At 41.2% G+C, this 15,406-nt stretch overlaps 1 protein-coding gene across 1 annotated transcript in view; it reads left to right on the forward strand.

Moving 5' to 3' along the window:
- pmepa1 (prostate transmembrane protein, androgen induced 1) overlaps positions 1 to 5,188 on the forward strand; it is a 32,090-nt gene extending 26,902 nt beyond the window's left edge. Inside the window, 5 exon segments of the mRNA XM_069169696.1 lie at positions 197 to 318; positions 320 to 352; positions 2,705 to 2,758; positions 2,837 to 3,210; positions 3,523 to 5,188. Coding sequence (XP_069025797.1) covers positions 197 to 318; positions 320 to 352; positions 2,705 to 2,758; positions 2,837 to 3,210; positions 3,523 to 3,826 — 887 coding nt within the window. The 3' untranslated portion in view covers positions 3,827 to 5,188.
- Positions 5,189 to 15,406: the final 10,218 nt, after the last annotated feature.

A 15,406-nucleotide genomic window follows, 5' to 3' on the forward strand; every position in this document is an offset into this window, starting at 1 on the left:
AAAAAAAAAAACTACATTTCCCAGAATGCAACTGGACGTCATCTTTTCTTGCCTTTCATGCAGGCGGGGTTTCGTAACACGGGACTCTTCTCCAGTCTGAGCTGCCCCCCCCCCCCTCCCCCCTCCGATGACATCACCGTGACATCATTCCCTCGCAAAATAACAAAACAAACAACAACTGTTGTCTTCTTCACAGCCCAGCTGGAGTTCGTCCAGATCCTGGTGATCGTGGTGGTGATGATGGTGATGGTGGTCGTCATCACCTGCCTGCTGAACCACTACCGGCTGTCGGCGCGCTCCCTCCTCTCAAGACACGCCCCCCGCGCGCCGGAGACACCTGCCGCTCGCCAACGTAAGTCCCGAAACCTCGCCGCTACGCCGCCGTGTTTTTTTTAAATTTATTTATTTTTAAATCCACGTTTCCTTTACTGGATCTGATCTTACACATACACGATCAAATATATATATAATATATAATCAGCTATACAAAATAAAGCAGGGTTTGTAACGTGGGAAGCAAATGAATAATAATAATAATAATAATAATAATAATGATGATGATGATGATATAAACAGTAGCAAATATTGAGTAAAAAAAAAACAGACATTAAAGTAATTAAAAGATTTTGATTACAGCCTCCAAACATGTCGTTATTATAAAATAAAAGGACATCAACCAACGAGAGCATTATTAAACTCATAATCCGTATGGACGCAGCTGTTTTCAGCGCGTAAATAAAGTTTTATTTTGAATTCGAATGTTTTTTTAAAAAGGAAATATGAAATAAAGGTTCTTAATTAAAGATGTTAATCAGAATTAATAGACGGCGGGCGGTCGAAAAGGCCGATTTGAAACGCAGCGAAGACGTTTTTCTTCTGAACAAACGGCCGAATCAGAGCGGGCGGGAAAAAAAAACAAAAAACAAAACCGCGACCGCGGCGATGAAACGTGAACGCGATGAAACGTGAACGCGATGAAACGTGAACGCGATGAAACGTGAACGCGATGACTCGCGTCTTCATTAAAACGCCCCGCGGACGACAACCACGTCTATTTCCAGAGAATCTTTTTCTTTTTTTTTTTTTTGTCTTTTCTATGACTTCACCTGCTGAATCACCTGCTGATGAATCACCGAGTTCAGTCTGCGAGATATGAGTAAAGCATGAAGCATGAACACACACACACACACACACACACACACACACACACACACACACACACACACTGATAAGCTCCAGAGTCATGGTGTCCCAGTTCATTCAGATTAGCAGACAGACACACTGACACAGATGCGGTCGGACGCGCCAGCAAACAAAACGGCGGCAGACGATTTTTTTTTTTAAATTTATTTTATATAGAGGCGAAGAGCTGCTTCCGTCGCCACGGCGACACGAAACCGACTTTCAACACCCAAACCGCCCCGCCGGAGATCAGCGCCGGTTCAAGTGTGTGATGTCTAGTCGGGTATAGATCTGTGGAGACCGGAGACGCCGGTGTCAGCGCGCAGTCGACGTGATAAGATAAGATAAGACGATTAATCCCGCGGTGGGGAAATGAGGTCGTCGCTGCAGCTTCAGGACGCATGAAGGGGAAAATATTAAAATGTATGCCATGAAAATAGAATGAAATAAAACGAAATAGAGAAGAACAACACAAACTTTAAAAAAGGGGGGGGAAAGATGAAAAAAAAGAAAAATATAGAATAAAAGGATAAATAGAAAATAATAGAGAAAGAAATAAAAGAAATAAAAATAAAAAAAATATAGAATAAAAGGAGAAATAGAAAATAATATAAAAAGAAAGAAAAGAAAGAAAAATGAAGATATAGAATAAAAGCAGAAATACAAAATAATAGAAAAAGAAAGAAAAAGAAAAATATAGAATAAAAGAAGAAATAGAAAATAATAGAGAAAGAAATAAAAGAAAGAGAAAGAAGAGACTATAATAAGAGCAGGAATCAGATATAAAAACAATATTTTACAAAGATGTAGACACATTTCTTTTTAAAAAAGCATTGCAGACGTGCGCCCTCTGGTGGACAGAAAAAGTGTAACTCAGATAATAACAAACACCACAGATGGTGTTCATTTTAGGGTTTTTGTATTTATGTCGACAACAACAGAAACGTGTGGAGCGTCTCAGAGGTGCCGAAAAAAAAAGGTGAGAAATCAGCTGTTGTGTGAAGATTTTCTGACGGTTCAGAAAACGAAATCCCCGGAGATCAGTGATGATTTGTCTCCACGGCTTCCTGTCAGTTCATTATAAAAACACACAACATCAGAGTCTGTGGTATTAACTTTTGAAGACGTTAAATACTCAAATGGCTCTCTATCTGCTAATTTAAAGGTTCCATATTGTCTAAATTCTACATTTTCATTTCTTTGTTTTGTAATCGTAAAGCGGCGAAATCCCTGTAATCGGCCTGGGTCCGTGTCAGCCAATCAGAAGAGAGGGTCGTTGATGTGGATGCAGACACCAAACAGACGTTTTCTTAGCAGAGATCCTGAGAAAGGCTTTAAGATAGGAGATGTAAAAGTACACCAAGATGGTTTTCGGTACTGAAAACACCTCAAATATCTTCCTGTGGTTCTACAGAATGGAAATAAAACACGTCCGGTATTGGACCTTTAAATCAGTCGTACGGTCACGAAGCACGGGATTGGACGACGGTTTTAAAATGTCCGTCTCTTTACCGTCCCACAGGAGGGAGGTCTGTGGTCCTCGGAGGGAACGGGAGCAAACAGCGGCCTCAATGAGGTGAGTTCAGCTTTTAACGGACCTTTAAAGTTTCCCTTCGGTTTACGGCCATTTCATAAACGCGGCTCCCTCCCACAGCACCAGGTGTACAACCCGCGGCCGCCCGACCGAGGCGTCCCGTCGTCCTACCTGCAGCGGGAACCGCAGCACGGCCAGCCGCCGCCGCCGCCGTCGGCGCCGCAGCTGCTCTCCCAGCGCTTCCAGCACACGTACGCGCCGAGTCGCTTCCAGCCGACGTACCCCTACCTGCCCCAGAGCCTCATCGACCTGCCGCCCACCATCTCGCTGTCGGACGGCGAGGAGCCGCCGCCGTACGTGGGGCCCTGCACGCTGCAGCTCCGGGACCCCGAGCAGCAGATGGAGCTGAACCGCGAGTCGGTCCGGGCGCCGCCCAACCGGACCGTGTTCGACTCCCACCTGCTCGACCCGTCCAACTCCTGTCTGCAGGCCAGGTAACGAGGAGGTCGCCTTCGGACTTTTTTTTTTTTTTTTTTTAACTTTTTGCAGGTCACGGTTCCTTAAAATGGTTCCTGGGAAAACTTTCTGTGCTGTATATAAAAATTTTTTTTTTAAAAAACCCGCATTGCAATAAGAATAAAATAAAATAGAAAGAAAAAAAAATTAGGAGAACAAATAAAATAAAGATATAGAATAAAAGAAAACGTTTTGAATTAAAAAAATAAAAATAAAAGTAAATACCAGGTTTTGGTGGAGGTTTCTGTTCCCGTCATTCATCCCGGTTGTTGTTGTTTTTTTGCTCCCAGTCTGCAGGCGCCTCCTCCGAGCGTCCATTCGGGCATCAGCGTCCTGGAGGCCCAGGAGGCCTTGACCCGGCACCAGAAGCCGGGCTCTCGACTGGAAGGAGCTCCCCCGGCCTACAGCGAGGTGATCGGGCACTACTACCACCCGGCGTCCCTCAGCGCCGCCCACAACAATCGGACGCTGTCGTCCTCGCCGTCCTCGCTCATACAGGGTCTCCTCCGACCGCCGCCTCAGCAGCAGGGAAGCGTGGACAACAGGAACGCCAGAAACGCCAAGGAGAAATCCGGGAAGCCTCAGCAGGTGTGACGGTACGGCTTCCCTCTTTCCTAAAACAAAACAAAAACCCCCGGGGACGAGGAAACACGGATTAAAGACGGGACCGCATCGACGGTAAAAAAAATACAAATACAAATAAAATCCACTCCGATTGGTCGACCAGCTGGCCGACGTCGGTTTCACCGTCCGGGTTGAGAAGCAGCTCGCTTCTTCTGGGAAGAAAAAAAACACAAAAAAACCAACAACCCGCACACATCACTCCTGCAGAGCACAGACAGACCCGGGACAACATCCGGTACTTCCTGTTTCCACGGCTTCCTACTTCCTGTTTGAGGAGCGACTTCAGATGAACCGATGATGATGATGATGATGATGATGTCAGAGAAGAGGAGCCGAAGGAAACTCCTCCTCCTCCTGCTCCTCCTCCTCCCCCTCGTCTGTCAGACTGATCCGCGTCGTCTCTCCTCGTTATAAATATTTACTTGTTCCGTTTGTTTCTGTAGAACTTTTTTTTTAATTTGTCTTTTACGAGAGAAAATTCCTGTCTGGGCGGCGAAAAAGGCGAAACGTTGCAATCTTCTTGGTCCTTCCAGGTTTTAATTTAGTTTTTGTAGTGATAATCCCACCTCCTCCCACCTCCTCCCACCTCCCACCTCCTCGACTCCTCAGTCCAACGTTGGCGGCGACTCCTGCACGAGGCTTTAGCACGTTAGCATATTTCCAGAGAGAGTTTCGATCTCAGTCGGTTTTTATCTCCTGAATTATCTCTCCAGGTTGTAGCACGGCGCGAAAACGTCCTCAAGCTAAAGAAAAAACAAACAAAAAAAGTTCTGCCTTAAAACCGACCAACCGATGCAGGAGTCGCATTTTTTTTTTAGTTTATTTTTTTTAACTTTTTATGTTTTCTGAAGAAGGTTTGCACAAAGTTCGAGACTGTTCACCGCAGAAAAAAGAAAAGAAATCTGCGATACGATCGATACGAGAGAGACTAGAGAAAGTATAAGGGGTATTTTTCTAAACTTGATGGATTCCTATTTGACGTTTTTCTTTTTTTTCTGTTTTATTTTGTTGTCTAGTTTTAGAAAAAAAAAAAAAAAAAAAGGAAAGAAAGAAACATCAGTAATCCGTTGGGGTGCCAACTTTCACATTTTTTTTGCAGCGTACATGTGGGCATGTATATACGTTACAAATGGAGTATATATATACACATGCGTGCAAGCCGAGAGCGAAAAGCACGAATTTAGAGTTATTTATATAATTGCTGAAAAGAATTGCACTATTTTTTAGTATGCGCAGATGGAACGTTTTTGGAGAGACTTTTATTTTGAAGGAGCTCTGTCTATTGAGGCGTCGGGACGGAGAACGAAGTGAAATCGCGGTGGATTACCGGAGGGTGGGGGTGGGGGTTGGAGGGTGAGGGAGGGGGGGGGGGGGGTCGGACCAGCGCGGTTGCACAGCAGATCGGATCAGGAAATGTTTACGGGGAGAGATTCTGACTTTGGTCCAACGGACTCGGAACAACCGTTACCGTACCATTGATTTTTTTTTTTTTTTTTTTTGGTCAATAAAAAATAAAAAAAAATCTGGTTTATGCAAATTTCCGAGTCCCGCGAGCTGATAGCGAGTCAGCGTCCCACCTGTGGGCCCAATCAGAAACTCATACCTCTCTCTCATCCTATTGGCCGAATCGTCAGCCAATCTCAAAGCTGGCTGTCACTACCTCGACCAAACAAGCCGAGCACATACGAGTTTGTTGATCAGACAACAAACGTCTGAACTAATCAAGGCGATGTGTGATGTAACAATAGACGCAAGTAGAAGACGTAAGTAGAATAGACTGTAGAAAGAATTCGCTTTTAAATCCTGCTGTGTTATTTTATTTGAATGCTAGATTTTGTTGTTGTTGTTGTTGTTGTTGTTTATTGGGAGGCGGAGGGGGGTAGGGGTGAGGAAGAGAGAGAACAATGCAGAAGCAGAGACACCCCGAACGTCCCTCGCCCCCCCCCCTCCCCCCCTCGTAGTGCGTTTCTCAGGAAGGAAGCCAGTCGCCCAACAGGCCCTGAACGCCTCGTACGATGGGACTGTGCACCGCGCTGGTCTCACGCCAACCGTTTGAAGGCCGGACAGTTTTCTTTAAAAGTTGCTTCCCTCCCACTTCCTGCCTTTTTCTTTTTCCAGCACAAAAATCCCCCTCTGGCGAGTCTCCGTCTCTCTTTTGAAGGCATCTCCGAGCACTTTACCGCACCAGGAAAGAGACAACAATCGTCTAGTCAGCCAGCGTCGGCCTCGATTCACCCGCCACATGAAATTAAAAAAACTTAAAAATAAACTTTGGGTAGAACTGGTTTGTTTGTTTTTTAGAATAAATTGTCCAAACTTTAAGAGCTGCACTTTTAAAAGATGCAAAGAGTTGCGCTCCGAAGCGTCAAACATCTTTTCTAATGGAAAACCAAACACGCGAGTTTTCCGTGTGAATTTTCTACGAAACTTTTCTATATTTCACGAAAAAGAAGCCAAATGTTTCCGAACAAAGTTAAAATAATAATAATAAAAATTTTTTTAAAAAAAACAATAAAATCAGGAACTGCTTTATAAAATAACACGTAAAAGATTATCGTGAATTTGTCGTTAACCTTTGACAAGTTTTCTGCAGCGGAAAAAGTATTTGCGTTTAAATATCCAGCTCCGGTCGACGTGTCAAAAGTTTTGGAACGAAACTCTTTGAGCCTTGAATGCAACACGAGACGGGTTCGTCGCAAACTAGACACGTCGAAGTGTTGAAAAGTGACACGAGTGTCGGCAGCATCTCGTCTCGTGTCGTCTCTTATTTAAGAGTGTAGAAATAAAACCGCATTTATTTTAGCGAAGTAGAAGAATTATGCAAATGCAGTAGATTAAAAAAAAAAAGAAAAGAAAACGGTGATCAACTTTTTTAACGCGGTGGTTCGCCCTTTATCCAGATAAAAACCAGCGCCCTCGAGTGTCCAGTTTTTACGCAACAGCGTTTAAGTGCCGAGGAACACAAATCCCTTTGGAAAGTTCCTTTAAAACCACTTAACTACCAAGTTTTTGAGGTATTTTCTGAATCCTTGAATATTTTTCTAACAATCGTGATAAAAGAAAATAAAAATAATAACGTTAGCTGCGTAATAAAAATGATCTTTTAACTGGTTTCCCATTTCAATCAAAGACCAGGCTTAGAAATATTTCTGTTTTGTTCTTTATTTACGCCGTCGGATATTTACGAAACGCTTTTCACTCGATCGCAACGATAAAACCTGAAACTTCTGCGATTCAAAAAGAGACAAAAAAAACAAACAGATAATCAAAAGTCGCGTTTCGCAGCGGGTATGAAAGAAAGGCTGGACGGGCATCAGGGTACAAACAAATATATTCGCGGTGATAATTTTACCTAGAGAGAGAAAATAAATAAAAATAAAGGCGCTGGCTGACGACACAAAATAAAGACATGAGGAGGAGTCACAGAAACACACATCACATTTTAACGGCTTTTTGTTTTTATTTTTCTAACCTTTACATTTTCTAATTTCTAATTTCATTTTCTGTGTTAAAGTTGTCGTTAAAAAAAATCCACATAAACATCTTCACATGTGAAGCCGATCTTTTCTTGTGTGCAGTTAATGTACGCCGTCCCGTCCTGGGAAAGACCTCCAGCTGTCTAGACAAAAACTAAACACACACGGTGCAGACTAAACAAACTCACCGAAGAACCGCACACACACACACACACACACACACACTCACACACACACACTCACACACACACACACACACACACACACACACACACACACACACACACACACACACACACGTTTTCATTCATCCAGTTCATTTTTTTTTTTTCCTATTGTGGACCACACAAGAGAATTACCACATTTCTCACACACCTGGGTCGCCTCCTCCTCCTCCTCCTCCTCCTCCTCCTCCTGCTCCTGCTCCTCTTCCTCCCTCTTCCTGTCTGAACAAGCTCTTCCTGTTCACTAGAGATGCCTCCCCCCCCCTCCCCCCCCCACCACCGTCCAATGACAGAGCTCCTTTCAGACCCGGGCCCTCCCGCTGCCATTGGCCGGCTGTCTTTCGGTCTCCGTGGAAACGTTCGTTCGTTTATTATTGTTGCTATGTCGTACAAGTGTGCCTGCCTGCGCTGAGACGGGCGAAATGTGAGTGGCTTAGTTTGGGCTGTCAATCATCCCGGGCCACCGCTGTCTCAGCTGATGATGATGATGATGATGATGATGATTGGATGATGGTGATGAGATTGATGATGATGAAGATAGATGTTTTTGATAGTGATGCCGCAAAGATCGTTGCAATACACCTACTATTTGCCTTTTTGATAATATTAGTCCTATTTTAACGTAGTGTGCTAAATGTACGTTGTTTTTTTTTTTTTTAATTTGTTTTTTTATTGTTGTCGTTGTTGTTGTTGTTGTTGTTGCTTATTCACTTGAGAACAAAAAGAAAAAGTGATTTCACTTCAATCCGTTGATCACACCACAACTTTTTCTTTTTTTTTCCATTTGTAAACGTTGAGAGTGTGAAACTACGTACGCACAAAACGCTGCAAGATCACCGGGCAGGACGTGTAAATACGAAAAAAAATAAATCGTACTTCTGCTTTTTTAAGTGCCCTTTTTAGAGTTCGCTTGTCTGAAGAGCAAAAACCTTCCGATTTGTCGGAATTGCATTTTTTTTATTTTTTGCGTGAACATAACCCGAGAGCAGCTCCTCTTCGAGCTAGCAAAATTTACACGAAGCACCAATTTACATTTCGTTTTGAGCGCGTTGTCCTCACGCACTTATAAGTTCAAGTAAAAATTCGTAAACATGAAATCCCGTTTTTGTCGGCTAACCGTCGCGTCTCCTCGCTCCGGCCCAGCGTCTACTCGTGTGCCTTCTGGTGTCCGGCGTGAACGGAGACTTTACGCTTAACGCCGATAGCACTGTTGCCTTTTTACGCGTAAAACCTCGGACAGCACGAAATATAAAATCGTACGTGGCCGTGACGTTTTGGAAGCCCGGTCGTAAGCGGGAAAAAGGGAATCCAAATATTTAATTGGGGAAATTATAAAAAAAAAATTTGCGGTTCTCAAAAACTTTCATCTGCTGTGGAAAGATCGTGAAATACGATGGAAAGCTGTGGAACTGCGACCTGAGTTGACCTCCAGGGGGCAGCCTTTCCAACTCAGACTTAATTAAAACCACCAACACGTTTTGTTTTTTGTTTTTTTCTGTTATGATTTCATCTTTTCATCCATTTTCTTTTCTTCCAGGTGAAACTGGGCTTCCAAAATTTACAAAAAAACGCGACGCTGAATTTGTCGGGACTTTATCGCAGATTGGTACCTGCGCTGCGTCCCGGGGATGTTGGAGAAACGCTGAAAACGTCCGAATTTCACTCCACTGAAATTCGTAGCGCAGAATGTCCTTGAACGCATCACGTTACCGGAGCACTTAGAAAAAAAAAAAAAAAAAAAAAAATAGCTGCTAACTGTCGGAGAAACGTAAAAAGTCGCGGTTTTTAGTTTTCCCTCCGACATTTAACGGGACGCAACGTTAGCTTCTACGTCGAAATCGTCTGTCCGCGCGAGATTCAAGACATTTCCAAAGAAATAATCATCGTTAAAACAAGTCGCACCTGAACTTGGAACTTTTTCAGATCTTTGGGAAAACTTTTTTCTTTTTTTTTCCAACGCCTTTTTCCAGTTTCTGTCGATCACCTGCAGATGCGAATTTTAAGTACGCAAAAAGAAGAACACAAAAGTAGAAAAAACAAAAAAATTCATAAAATTTTTGTTGTCGGATTCCTCGTATCGTTGACGGTAAACCGGAAAAAGACGAAGTGTAAAGAAAACCGTTTTCCCTCCTTTTTTTTTTAGTTTTTTCTTCCATCCTGCAGCGTAGCGCCTCCTCTCGACAACGTTGAAGAAAACGTAAACAGAAAAACACTCTTTTGGTTGCAGTATGTTATGTGTGCGTATTTTTTTTATTTTTTTTTATTTTAAAGCCTCTGTATCTTACGGGACAGCGCCGGCGCCCCGACGCTTGTCCGCCACGGTGACTATTGTAGAAGTCTTCCACCTCGTCGTTGAGTTTTTACCCCGCTAGCATGTAAAAAAACAAAAAAAAAACAACAAAAAAAACAACAAAAAAAAAAGTGGGACTTGTACAATAGGTCGTGTTCGTTCGGGTCGAGTTTCCTACGCACGGCTCAGAAGATGCTGCGATCGTTGTAGGAACCCTGATCTGTTCTCGTAGAAAAAAAAACAAAACAAAACAAAAAAAAAAACGTCGGGTTTCCCTTCGTTGGAATTCGGCGCCGCGCTCGTTAAACTCGTCCGCTCGAAGCGCAGCGGAAAAAGATAACGAACGCGGAGCTGAAAGAAAAAGTTCAGGGTTTAACCTCCAGTCTGTTCTCTGTTACAGCATGGTTCACACTTATATAGAGGCCTACTTATTCTCAATGATAATATCTTGCTTATTTGTGTATTAATTTATATTGGATGGTCTACATGTCGCCGGGTTTGTTACGTTGTTATTTCTTTTCTTCTCTGTTACGAACAGAAGACAGAAGTTTTCTCGTTGTTGTCACTGAACACGGTATGAATCGGACACATTTCAGTTAGCCTTCAATTTAAAAAAACGAATAAAAAAGTTTTATAAATACGTCTGCGTTATTCCTCTGGTTATTTGCGGGATCAAGACGAGGGGAGGTTGTGTTTTCGGTTTTGTTTGTTTTGTTTGTCCGCAGGTTGGAAAGGGTGAAACGTTGGTCGACGGAAAACTTGTTTCAGTTTAGGATATGAATCACGCAAATTATTTTTTTCACTTTAATTGAACCTCGCAAGATGGGGAATTTGGCCCACTACATGTTATACGTCTTAAAATCCAGTAGAGGGCAGCAAAGTTCAAAAGTGACAAAAAAAAAATAAAAAAAAATAAGCCATTCCAGAAATGGCTTCAAATCACAATCCATGAGTTAAAAAAAAAATCCTTAAATTTGTCCCCCAAATTAACGTACATCCTCTCTAAATTGGCAATTTCACAACCATATTTCATCCGTTGAAATAAGAACTTTGAATTTCACTCATTTGTTAAAAAAAGGGAAGTCTGCAAGAAAAAAATATATAATCAATTTGATAAAGTTTATTTAGGTTTCTGCTTTTGCAGAGACCGTCATTAAAATGTGATCAATTGATTACACGTTCAATTTCAGCCATATTTTTTAGATTTAAAAAAAAAAGGTTTAAAAATGTGCAATATATTATGAATTCTTTTTTTTATGTACTACGTCTTGATAAAAGTAAATTCAACAAACTTCATGAAGAATCTTTTTTAATCTTCTATTTAAAAATGTTCAACATTTTTTTGTAAATAAAATTATTAAAAAAAATCAACACAACAGTAACATGCTGATACACTGATGCTTCACTATTAATAATTTGATAATGTCATATATAATAATTTTTCAGTTAGGGGGACCAAACCACTACTTTTTAATACTTGAACTACATTTTGCTGCTGACGCTGAAGCATTTTTTTACTTCATGCTAAACTTTTATTTGTAATGTATTTCTACATTACTGTGTACTTTTACTTACGTCTTCCACATTCATGCTGTAAATATCCTCGAAATTCGAAAATTGATGCACGTAGGAGCCAAGTACATTGCTGGAATAAACATGGTTTATATTGTTATTCGCTGGGTGTCCACTGGGTGTCGCTGTAGGGACATATTAGACCTCATGTTTACAGGTAGGGAGGTCGCTGATGTTTATCAGGTGTTTGATCCCAGAAGGACAAAAAGATTTTTAAAACTGCTGTGGCGCAAAAGTTTGGAAGTTGTTTGTTGATTTATCAGCTGGAAACTGGACGTTTTCATGAACTGTGGAAACACCAACAAAGGATTTTCATTTTTGCAACGGAAGTTAAAAAACTAAAAAAAACTGCAGCTTGTACACACGTGGTCATTTTAATGATGCACGGTCGGTATTAAGGGACTTAATGTGCTTAAAGGCAGGATAGATGCATAGATTTATGTTGTTTAATCAGATATTTGCATTAAAATCAATAACATTATTACACTGCTTGTTGAGTATTTAGTAGTTAAAATGATTATTATTATCATTAATATTAGATTTTATTTTCATATGCAGAGTTTAAGGTACAAATGTTTTCTTTACATGTGAAATTGATGAACCATATGTACTCATGGTCAACCAGCAGGTGGCGCACTTATATTTGTTTTAAACTGGATCTGTGTTCACATCCACCACATGCAGGGAGAGTAAAAGCCTCCTGAGTGAGGTGTTTTACTTTAGTAAAATAAAATGCTAATACTGATGTACAAATACTCCTCTACTAGTAAAATTACAGCATTCAAAAACACATGTAAAAGTATGTATCGGCTGTATTTACTTAAAAGTTAAAGTACACACTGCAGAATATTTCTCTGCAGTATTTTTCTATTATGTTTGATGTCAACAAGCTCATCGAGTTTTCAGTTTTGTGAAAAGGCTTTCTTTTTTTTTTATTTACCAGTGAATCTTGGAGGGTTTTTAAATAGTTTGTTTATCTTCAGAAAACAGTGAAAACACAAGTTTATTTTGTTTTCACCGAAGCACACAAACTGGGAACACAATCCCGGCTTCGACCTCCCATCCAGAGCTCAGTCATATCTCCAATGATATAATCCTCCTGTCTAAAATGAGCGCCGTACAAAAGCTACTTGAAAAGTTTAAGTCTCATAAAACATCTAAAAAAACTTGCATTATGTTTTTAAAGTAATCATTTCCAAGAAATAAGTACACATTAACTGAAAATTTCAAACTCGGTCTTGTTTGGACTGAATTAAGACTTTTCTTGTACAAAGCTTAATTACTCGGATTAAAAATGAAGTGAGAATTGGATTTGGTTCGAAAGTCTTGAGATTTGATTTGGATTTGAGCCACTTCTGGTCTTTGGCCTGGAAAACGTGAGACTTGAGATCTGCCAGACTTGAAAATGCGTTTGTTTAGAATAACCTCACAATAAACCTGGATTTTGAAACTTTGATGTGCTGACATATTATTGAAGACATGATTTGAATGATTTCAACTTTAAATTTAAAGTTTTAAGTTGATGTGACAAAATGAGTCTTGACCTAAATTCACTTGGAATAAATACAACTTAATTTGGACTTTGGGCTTTTTTTGGGGGGGAAATTGATCAAAAATGTAATTTGACTCGTGTGAAGTGACGTAACTTTATTAAAGCCCTTACTTTTGCCCCTTTCTGGAATAACTTAAAAAAAATTTGGGTCGAGACTTGAGAGGACAAAATTGGTCTAAACTTATCTAGTGCGACTTGAGATTTTAAACTCGTCTGAAGTTAACCTTCACGGACTCGTCGAAGGACTTAAAACACCTGATTCAGACTCGAGTCTTGACTTGGTATTTATACATCGTGCATGTCTTGATTTACTTTAAATTTGATGTGACAGAGTTGAAACTTAACTTGGAATGACTTCGAAAAAAATAGGTCTTAGATTTGTCAGTGACGACCCTAACGTTCAGCGTGTCAGCGAACCGATCGATGACGGACTGATTCCCAGCCAAGATGGACCTGAGCCAGTTATCGAGCAGATTCCAGTGACTCAACGTCCTTTAAACTGCGATGTTCTTCCTGCCAAGTTCGTACGTCGGCGCTCACCTCATACTGCCGGGTTAATGAACCGGTCGTTCCCCGGTCTCGCTGCTATCTAACCGCGTCTTGCCACACAGTTGGCCATCCGCCTGCTGAACAAACACTTTTCTGTTTCGTGGCTCACTTGGCAGCGAGAAATTAAACGGTTGAATTATTCACTGATAAGGTGATGAAAAAAAATGTAGATTGCTGATTGAAACTCATTCTTTATTCTTTTATTGCTTCCCTATTAAAAACATAATTACATTAATTAGTATTTTCTGTCACAAGTGTGCCAAAACTCAGTTTGACCACGTAAAGACACAATGACTGGACAACCCAATATTAGAGGAACTTCATATTTGTGGATTTTGACATTTGAGCATATCGGAGATTATTTTTGAGTAGTTTTGAAACACATTTCAGTTGTAAACTTTATATAAAGGACGTTTCAAAATGGTTAAATGTTTATGTTACTGTCTGTGAAATGTTTTAGCGGCAATTCCCTTGATCAGGCTAAAACGACGACGAACATGATCTTAACATAGCGGCTAACGCTATCTTGTTTCAGCAATTTAGAGAAAAGCTCTTAAAATAAAGTTGGTAGACACGTAGCGCATCGTGTCTACTGACGTCTTCGCGGCAGAAATCAACCACAGAAGTCACGAATGAATATCTCAGAAAGACGGTTTCAAGGAAAGAAGCGGCGGGAAGGACGGAAAAGACCCGAAAGTTTTATTTCTCAGAAGCAACAATTAGAGAAAATTGGACAAGGAAGAAGGAACAAAACGTTAACTTTAGAGTTGCATTTACTGTACGTTACGACATCGGTGAATACTGGATTAAAAGCCAGCTGTTGAGGTCTAAACTGGATGTTTCAGTGGCGTGTGGACTCTTCTGGCAGCGACGCGGTTGTTCTGCTGCATCACCGGGAATTACCTTGTCGGCAAAGATCGGTCGCCGCCCGGAGCTGGACGACGTTGCTGCTGACGTCCCGTTTAGAGGTTGAGCGTCCCGACCGGAGCCGCGGTGATGTCACCGAGTCAGATGTGTAGAGTTCCCTTGGCAAGAACACAGAGCTGATAAGCCTCCTCGCCTTTGATGCCGCCGACCGTCAGCCTTTCGTTACACAACTTCACATTGACCTCCCTCTTTTAGTCCCTCTGGCTCGGTTCCTTTTTTTACGTGTACAGTTTTGATTTCGTATTTTTTAATGTAAAACGCGAAATCGTAGGATTTAACTAAAGCCAAACCTTTCATCTTTTATAAGCCTGTTTGAATTTATTTTTTTAGAAGATAGGGAACCGTTATCGTTGTAGACTTTGGGTTAATTTTGTAACTATTGAAGCAGCTTTAATCAATCAGAATGTGCCAAAACTATCCGGAAGTCAACCATCGCTGCAACTATATTTGAAAAAAAAAAAATTAAATCAAATTCGTGGCCTTTTATGGTGAGCTTTAACCATTGACACCGGTCGCTGATTGGTCCTGACTGGTAAACGTAAACTGTGTGCAATAATCTGGTGGAACCAACTGTGCTGTTTGGATTTGTGATGTCACAAATTCATGCTCATGTCCATCGCCATAACGTTCCACCGTCTCAACATTTTACTCCGAAGAAATCACAGAGCATTGTGTCACGGAGCCAGCAAAGCTGCAAGACCAACGGAAACCTTGTTGTTAGCAATGAGTGTACGTCGCTCAGAAAAGAGTCGACCAATCGGAAGAGAAGGTCGCGCCTTAAAGGTACAGGCACACAACAGCCTGCTCTTGGTAGAGCACCAGAGACAATGTGAATGAATGAGGTGTAAAATTATTTAGAGATGAATCTTGGATATCAAGACTGCAAAGTATACACGGTCAAAATGTAAGATATGGGACCTTTAATATTTAGCAGACACATCATCAAAGTTTCATTGTATT

The sequence above is a fragment of the Embiotoca jacksoni genome, unplaced genomic scaffold, assembly GCF_022577435.1.
Source record: "Embiotoca jacksoni isolate LCO1_2020_lvr unplaced genomic scaffold, fEmbJac1.0.p SCAF_46, whole genome shotgun sequence".
In the NCBI taxonomy this organism is placed as follows: Eukaryota; Metazoa; Chordata; class Actinopteri; family Embiotocidae; genus Embiotoca; species Embiotoca jacksoni.